Below are 8,617 nucleotides of genomic sequence, written 5' to 3' on the forward strand. Positions count from 1 at the left end.
TGTTTTCTGCTCCACCCCGAATTCGCCTCCCTTCCACTCTCCTTAAGCAGCCATTTATGGTCTTAATACAGCCCTCAGTCTGTCTCCCTTTCCACACCCCCTAAAAGTCTTCATTCAGGCAGGCTTCCAGAGGTCGGCTGGCAGGATGCAGGTAACCCCTCCCCCCTGTCCTGCTGCCTCCCACAGCGCCGTTCCGCGTCCCGTGCCTCCATACCTCAAGCCCCCGTGTCACAGAACTGCTGGCGTTATGCTTGGGCGGAAGATTTTTCTTTTACAAATCGGGCGGGTGGGCAGGCAGGACCCCGCCCGCCGAGTCGCCGCCTCTCCATCGCCCTCCGCCAGCCGGCTCCATCGCCAGACCTCCCAGCTGACAAGCGCAGGAGTTCGGCGCTGCGGCAGCCTCCCCTTTGCCCTCCGCACCGGCCAAAGCTTTGCCTGACGTTCCAGCTGACCGGTGCAGGTCCGGGGCTGGAATGCCCGGGGAGGGGGGCAGGCTCTGGTGGAGAGCCTGGCGGAGAGCCAAGCGGCGTCACCTCCAGGGCCTCAGAAGCCGCGCGGAGGATCCGTGTGCCTCGGAGCCGCTGGCCGTCCTCTCGCGCCCGCCAACCTGGAGCCCTCCATCCTCATCCCGGCACCTCTTGCCCTCTCCCAGCCGCCCCTCCGGGACCTGCTGGCCCCTCGAGCCTCCTAAGCGCCATAGCAGCGGTGGGGTCACGGGAGCCCCTTTCCACGCCGCGCAGCCCTTCACCGCCAAACCCTTCCCCGATTCGTCGCACACGAGAGGGGCGCGGCCGGAGCGCCAGCTCCCGCTCGGAAAGCACCGCTTCTCCCCTCCCGGGCCGGCTGGCTGGCCTCCGATGCACATGCGGGCATCGCCGCCTCGCCCTCTTCCCCGCCACCTGGCTGCTTCTGAGACCCGGAGCCCAGCGAGCTGGGAAGGAGCTGCTCCTGCCCGCCAGCCCCAGGGCTGTGCCGGGCGCCAGAGGGCCAAGGCGGCCTCCGATGGCGAGGGAGGATTTTAAGGATCTTTGAGAGGGAGAAATAGAGAGAGGGAGCTGAGCTGAGCCGGTCCTCATGCCTCCTGGTTGCCCGGCCGCCCTCTGCGCCACGCCGGAGCCTCCCCCCACCACCCGGCCCACCTCCCTTGCCGTCGGAGGCCGCCTTGGCCCTCTGGCGCCTGGCGCAGCCCTGGGGCTCGCTGGCAGGAGCAGCTCCTTCCCGGCTCGCCGGGCTCCGGGTCTCAGAAGCGGAGGCCAGCGTTGGAGGCCAGCCAGCCGGCCAGGGAGGGGAGAAGCGGTGCCTTCCGAGTGGGAGCTGGCGCTCCGGCCGCGCCCCTCTCGTGTGCGATGAATCGGGGAAGGGTTTGGCGGTGAAAGGCTGCGCGGCGTGGAAAGGGGCTCCCGCGACCCCACCGCTGCGATGGCGCTTAGGAGGCTCGAGGGGCCGGCAGGTCCCAGAGGGGCGGCTGGGAGAGGGCAAGAGGTGCCGGAATGAGGTTGGAGGGCTCCAGGTTGGCGGGCGCGAGAGGACGGCCAGCGGCTCCGAGGCGCGCGGATCCTCTGCGCGGCTTCTGAGGCCCCGGAGGTGATGCCGCTTGGCTCTCCGCCAGGCTCTCCGCCAGAGCCTGCCCCCCTCCCCGGGCAATTGTGCAGAGCTGCTTGTGTGTCCTTGGCAGCGCCTGCAGGCAAGGCTGTGTGCCCAAGCCGAAATGCCGCGCTTTTGCTACCACTTCTCCCGTTGGTCTACCATCCCCAGCAGCCCTAAAAAGCACTGTGGAAGAGTGGGGAATGCTGGGAGTTGCAGTTCATCACCATCTGGGAAAACATGACTCTCCAAAGATCATTCCTTCCTTCCTTCCTTCCTTCCTTCCATCCATCCATCCATCCATCTCATTTCCTTCCCCTTCAATCTCTCCTTCCTTCCTTCCTTCCTTCCTTCCTTCCTTCCTTCCTTCCTTCCTTCCNCATCCATCTCCTTCCCTTCCCCTTCAATCTCTCCTTCCTTCCTTCCTTCCTTCCTTCCACCCATCTCCTTCCCTTCCCTTTCAATCTCTCCTTCCTTCCTTCCTTCCTTCCTTCCTTCCTTCCTTCCTTCCTTCCATCCATCCATCCATCCATCCATCCTTTGACATTTGTTAATGACAGTCATAATGATTCTTAATGTCACGTTGACTGCTGTTCACTTAACATGGTTGAAATATTATTCTGTTATAGTTTATTAAATATTTTAGTACACCATTTGCTTTAGAGTATTTTTTTTCATGTTTTCCTCGTATGTGCGTCTTATGGTCAGGTGCGTCTTATAGAGCGAAAAATACGGTAATTAAAAATATGCTACATAATGTAGTCATGTTGAAACCCATAAATGGAAACATGCACAAGGGTCAGAGAAAACAGATGCATTTAAAAACTGAAAAAAGGACAAAGTAAAAAGCTAATGCCACCTAGCTATCAGAAATATGGCAATTCTTACTTCTTTCATTCATGAGATCCCTTGCCTAAGAAGAAGGGGGGGGGAATCCCAATGTCTAAGGCAGACAGTGAAAGAGATTTAATGTTTAAAGAACATGTAAAGATCAATTATTTAGGATTATGTCTCGCATGTTTTGTTAAGTTAAAATGTGGCTTCCTTCCTCTCTCCTATAGAACAGTTGTGCAGCTGAAGTTTCCCTTTTTAAAAAACTGAATTGGGGAATATATGTTCAAGATGAGGAAACTATTCTACAGATTTTATATATATATATATATTGAGACACATTTTATTGGTTTTTTAATTCTTAAGACAAAGTGCTCAGGACACACCGTGGTGTTGGGGTAATCAAACATTCAAAAATAAAACCATATATAAATAACTCAACTCAATACATTCAATGTCCCCTCTCTATTTCCCTGAAATAGCATAATACGTTTAAAATGTTCCATTTCTAATTTAAATTTCTATAACTGCTAAACCTGTTTTAAAACTTTATAAGTTTACAATTACCATAATCAAATTTAACTTTAAATCAACAAGTTATCAATTCAGGTATCCCTTCCAGATATATTCTAATTCTTAATCTCTCACATCCTTCATTTTATCACAAGTCTCATTTATTTCTTCTTCCACTACACAATACATATCCTAATTAAAATAAAATATTAATCTATCCTATACATATATAATCCATCAATCGATCAATCTCTTTAAGATAACAAAATAATATTAAGCCTTAAATCATTTCAGTTCATTAAACAAAATTCAAATTTCATCCAATTGATTATCATGCCTTATCACATCTATGTTATCATACAAAAACATCATCTTACTAATTTAAAACACTCAATTAATTATTGAAACAATCCAAATCTAAAAAGCCACCATTTTTTCCATTCCAATACATAATAATTTTCATCAAAATAAACCTATTATTCCAAAAAGTACATTCTTAATCTATTTAAGATATCTGTTCTAATAATCACCCTATTTTTTTCTTACTTCTAACTCTAAATCTTAATCCTTAAAACAGTCCATAAATCAACATTGCCTTTTAATCCATTACACAATTTTAAATTTCTCTTTTCAGTCTTATTCTGGCCTTTTTTCTGTGCCAGGCAGGTTTCCATAACCAAGCTTCCCTTTCAGCCGATAGATCTCTCTTTATTGCTTGCAGTGCCCTTTGAAACGATAGGAATCCCATCCTCTGCATTAGGCATCTATTTCTCTCATCCTTAAAGCTTTGTTGCTTTAAAGTTTCAAGTCTCAATCTTTGATTCTTCTGATTCTCAAAGCTATAGATGGAATGTTTATAAGGTAAAATAAATTCCTGTTTTGTCTCATTTGTTTCCTCTTCTAGTATGTTTTGATTTATTGAATGGTCAGATGTAGTCTGGAGATCAGTTTGAAGGTTTGATCCGGTTCTGGATTGTGGCGCCTCTAGTCGAACGAAGAGACTTGTCTCCTCGTCGGCTAGTTTCCCTCCACTGGTAGACCCTTATGCGGGTCGAAAGTCACCCTGGAGGGTGCGACTTCTGTCGAAGAGGCTTCGCTCGGCTGCGGAGGAGCGGCGGCTCCTCCAGCTGTCCGAGCCAACTCTGAGGGCCGACGGAGAAGAAAATCTATCTTGCTTTTTTTTTTTTTTTGCCTGTAAGAGCCTTGTTGGAATTATTTCCCTGGCTTGAAAAAGCAGCTTCTACATGTTTGGGAAGAAAGGCGTTGAACAAAAGAATAGAACAAAATTTTAAAGACTATACTTTATTTTCATATGCTTTGGGGTACAGAAAAAAATCTTTCCTAAGAGCTGTACTATCATTTTATGCTGGAAGATTATTTATTTTTTCACATTATATTTTAAAAGATAGAAAAAAGGGGGGTGAAATGGTGTCTGGAAAAAATATTTTTTAATCCACTGAGGACATCTAGTGGCGAAAACCTAATACTGCAATTTCGGGTTATTCTTTGGAGATGGAATAGACTTGACCTTCAAATCACTTTTGAAGAGAAAAGATAAGCTGATGCAGCTGTGGGAATTGTGGGGGTGGATACTGCTTAACTTTTATTAAATACAGCCTCCACAAAAAGAAAAAAGACTCTCTTTAATTACTATCAAAATGGAGAAATCTCATTTACAATTAAACTGCAAACTTATATTGGAAAAGATTTATGAGGCCACTGCAGAAATATGTGCTACAATGAGTTTACTACAGAATTAAGACTTTAAATATATTATTGTTGATTGCAAGAAATATGGGATATTCTTACAACAGATATAGGAGAGGCCTAGAATTCCAGCAACCACTAGATAACACCTGTGTAGTGTTTATGCCACTTCTGTTTAGAAAGGGTCTGATCCAATGTTCTCACAGTGGTCAAAATAGGCATTTGTTTTCTTGGGGAAAAAAACTTACTATTATCAAACTTCCAGGCAATTGTGATACCTCCAATTTCAGAGTCACTGAACCTCAGGAGGAAGGTTCCATCTGGCTTGTTGATTAGCAAATCATGTGCCTGCTGCTTATTGACAAAACCTAGAATAGCCCTGGAGAAGTGGAAATGATAGAGAGAGACAAAAATCAGCCTGCAAAGAATCTAGACAGGAAAAGTAAGTTAAGGGGGAGCAGGGAATAGGAGTCTTACCCATCATTCCAGTGAGGCTTCAAGTGTTTCTTCAGGACTTCCATCACCCCATCAAACCACTGCCAGAATGTATAATTACGCCCTGGAAGATTTTCCTGGTTAAATGGAAAGAAAGAAAAACATATTTCTGGAATCTTTCACTGGTTGTTGGAGGACTTTATATTTTCTCTGATCCTACACTAATAAGTTAGAGAAAGAATGAACTAATAGCAAAGTACACAGACAGCTACATTCATTAGAAAGATAACATGCATTCTTTTAAGCTTAAGTGACTCCAAACTGGTGGGAACAGCAGCTAGAAAAACTTTGTCACCTCTGTGGATTTGAATGATTAATCATGGGAGGTTTTAAATGGAATTCAATTAGTTGCCTGTATAGTTGACTAAGTTATACAAAATTCATGTCTGTAGTGAACGAACATGTTTTAGATACTGTACAGCCCCAAATACATTTGTGCTGATGCAAGAAGTTAAGACAGCTCAGATGGTGATATTACAAGCCAACATTTAAACTAGTTAAGTAAGGATTTTGATGTATGTCTAATGAACTAATGAGTTGAAGTTGTACTGTAAGGAGGAACGGGCTAACATTTCTGCAAGCCTATCTGATCAACAGTTATCAGAAACATTTACTCAGTTATTTCTGCCGAAGGGGGGCACACCAGTTACTGAAAGCAAAGGATCACATACTTTTGCCACATGCAAATATGTAGCTTTGCATCATTTTTCTCAATAAATAAATGAACAAATATGTTTTAAATCATTTGTTTAATTGGATTCTCTTTACCTAGCTTTAAGACTTGTACAGAGAACAGATCATGCTTTAGGCCATATTTATGCAGAAAACTGAAAGTTCAAAAGGGTTCACAAACTTTTAAGCATCACTGTGTTTGTTTTCACCTGATTATGAATATCTTTTATTTTCTGATGCAACTTTGATTTTTACTCTGTACACCCTTCAGAGTCACTTATAAATTTAATTAACTAATTAATTCTGAGTCTGGCTTGAAAACAAGCAGCCTCCAAAGTTTAATGAGAGCCTGTTTAATGTTAAGAATTAGCTCTCAGATAAGAAATGCAGAGTTTAAAACTCACTTTGTGAGGGACTACTTCTAATAAATCTTTAGTCTGTATTATGCAAGCAATAACTCAGCATTCCTGAGCTGTTGCCAAGGTAATATATATGAATTTATTCATTTGGTTTTTATCTTGTCAAAGCAGATTTCCTCCCATCTCATGGGTTGTATGAATGAACTCTGCTAGCATACTTAGGATTATTATTAACTCTAATAGTAAAAAAAAAAAAAAGGTAAAGGTTTCCCCTGCCAGTCATGTCTGGCTCTAGGGGGCGGTGCTCATCTCCGATTCACAGTTGAAGAGCCAGCGTTGTCTGTAGACGCTTCCATGGTCATGTGGTCAGCATGACTGTACACTGAAGGTGCATGGAACACTGTTACCTTCCCCATTTATCTTCTTGCCTTTACATTCTTTAAAACTGCTAGGTTGGCAGGAGCTGGGGCAAGTAATGGAAGCTCACTCCATCACGTGGTACTTAGGTCTCGAACTGCCAACCTTCTGGTTGACAAGCCCAGCATCTTAACTGCTCGGCCACTGTGCCCCCAGTAAAACTGCTTTATTGTTCTCATTCCTTCTGTGAGGTAAATCAATATTATTCCCTTTTACAGATCAAGGACTGAGAAGCAGAGATTACCAAAGAACTTAAGAGAAAGCAAGAATCTGAACCCCAGCACAGTTTGGATTTTGATCTATCTACAAGGTCAGTGCTTTTCCTGTATAAAAGCAATGGTTCTCAGTAAGACCATCAAAGTCTAAGTTCTTTTAATCAGCTGATGGTTTAAAGGTTTTATACACAGAGCTGTTCTTTCCAAAATGGCATGAAATAAATCTTTGCATTCGCATGACTAGCTATTGATCAGCTGCATGTGTTGCTCCAAGACAGTTCAGAATTACATTTGCAAACTGAATTGTCTGTTTTCTATCTCAAAAGCAGATTGAGAAGCAGTGAGAAAAAGAGAACACATGACAATAAAGTGGATAGGAAATGAAAAAACAAAAGATGGGGAAAACATTATGGAAATAGAAAAGGCCTACAGGCCAAGCTACCTCCCACAAAGTGGATTTCTGGCAAATCTAGTTGTTAATTGGTTCCTTATTTACCCTGTTGAACTGAGCCCAGGAGACAGCCATACTGTTATAATCTTCCAGATGGTTGATGCTGCTATTGAAGAGCTTTTGGGCTAGAAAGAGAACATTCTCTTTTGTGAGTCCTCGACTGCTCTGGACTTCAGACTTCAACTTCATGTTGAGAGCTTCCCACAACTGTGACCATATCACCTTGTCTGGCACAGCGAAGGGCACACGTCCTGGCTCTGCAAAAGCATTGTCCCATAGCACTGTGGCAGTGGCATTATTATCCTGGCTGCCATGCACAATTACCACCACAGGCAGAGATAATGTCTTCACCTGGAATACCAGCTCATTGCCACCAACACTGAACTGAGACTCAAAAAGAATGGTGAACTTCTCCTCAGTCACTGACTCAGCACCACGTCGATCTGAACGCTTGATCCGCTTCAATGACTGTGGATGGATGAGATGACAGAGGTAGACACAGGAAATAAGAAACAGAGCCTACATAAGACTCAAATCTAAAAATCTTAAACATGAATTCAATTATACCCTCAGGCAGATCTTCCAGAGGAAACTTACTTTGCATAATTTTTCTGTCCAATAACATTTTTGGTGCTGTAGGCAGAAGTAGTTTGCTCTGCTTAAATCACTACATCAATTGTGACTGTTCTAGGCAAGACCAGTCCTAGCCATAATTATTTAAATATAACTTAGCTGCATTTAAAATTGAATCACTGCAATATGCTCTATGTTGGTACCGATTTGGAAGAGTCTTCAAAAACAGCAACTGGTCCAGAATGCAACAAAGAACACACTGGTAGTTGCTTGTTTACAGGTTTAAACAAACTGATAACTAGTGCATTGTTGCAGGGTAAGTAAGTATCTTGCATTGCTGCATTAGCTTTCTTCTTTTTTCTGGCAGAATTTAAAGTGTTAGTGAGAAGGCTTGGGAATTGGCATTCCCTCTTACATTGTTTTGCTATATGACAAAACATTCTGTGTTTAATCAGAGATATAATTTTAACCAGTGCTTTTATTTCTATCTGCTGCATCTGCCTTTTTTATATTTCCTGCTCTCACTGGAACTGTATACTATTTTATGATTGGACTATTTATTGTTAGTCATTCTATCGCTTCTCAGCCTTTTGGCTAAGATCAAGTGTAGTAGTCATTCTAACTCTGAAAGATACACTGTACAGGTAGTCCTCAAATTATGACCACAATTGGGACCAGAATTTCTGTTGCTAAGCAAGGTGGTTGTTAAGTGAGTCATGCCCAATTTTACAAACTTTTTTGCCATGCCTATTAAGCGAATCACTGCAGTTGTTAAGTGAATCATGTTGTCATGAAGCAAA

At 43.5% G+C, this 8,617-nt stretch overlaps 1 protein-coding gene across 1 annotated transcript in view; it reads right to left on the reverse strand.

The window, feature by feature from the left end:
• Window positions 1-7,763, reverse strand: part of LOC107297709 (signal transducer and activator of transcription 5B) — a gene marked incomplete at its 5' end in the record, with an annotated part of 26,495 nt that extends 18,732 nt beyond the window's left edge. Inside the window, 3 exons of the mRNA XM_015827070.1 lie at window positions 4,884-5,014; window positions 5,113-5,207; window positions 7,290-7,763. Of these exons, the coding sequence (XP_015682556.1) occupies window positions 4,884-5,014; window positions 5,113-5,207; window positions 7,290-7,763 (700 nt within the window). The remainder of the gene's footprint in view (window positions 1-4,883; window positions 5,015-5,112; window positions 5,208-7,289) is intronic.
• Between the last annotated feature and the right edge of the window lie 854 nt (window positions 7,764-8,617).

The sequence above is a fragment of the Protobothrops mucrosquamatus genome, unplaced genomic scaffold (assembly GCF_001527695.2).
Source record: "Protobothrops mucrosquamatus isolate PMUCROS unplaced genomic scaffold, P.Mucros_1.0 scaffold3477, whole genome shotgun sequence".
NCBI lineage: Eukaryota > Metazoa > Chordata > Lepidosauria > Squamata > Viperidae > Protobothrops > Protobothrops mucrosquamatus.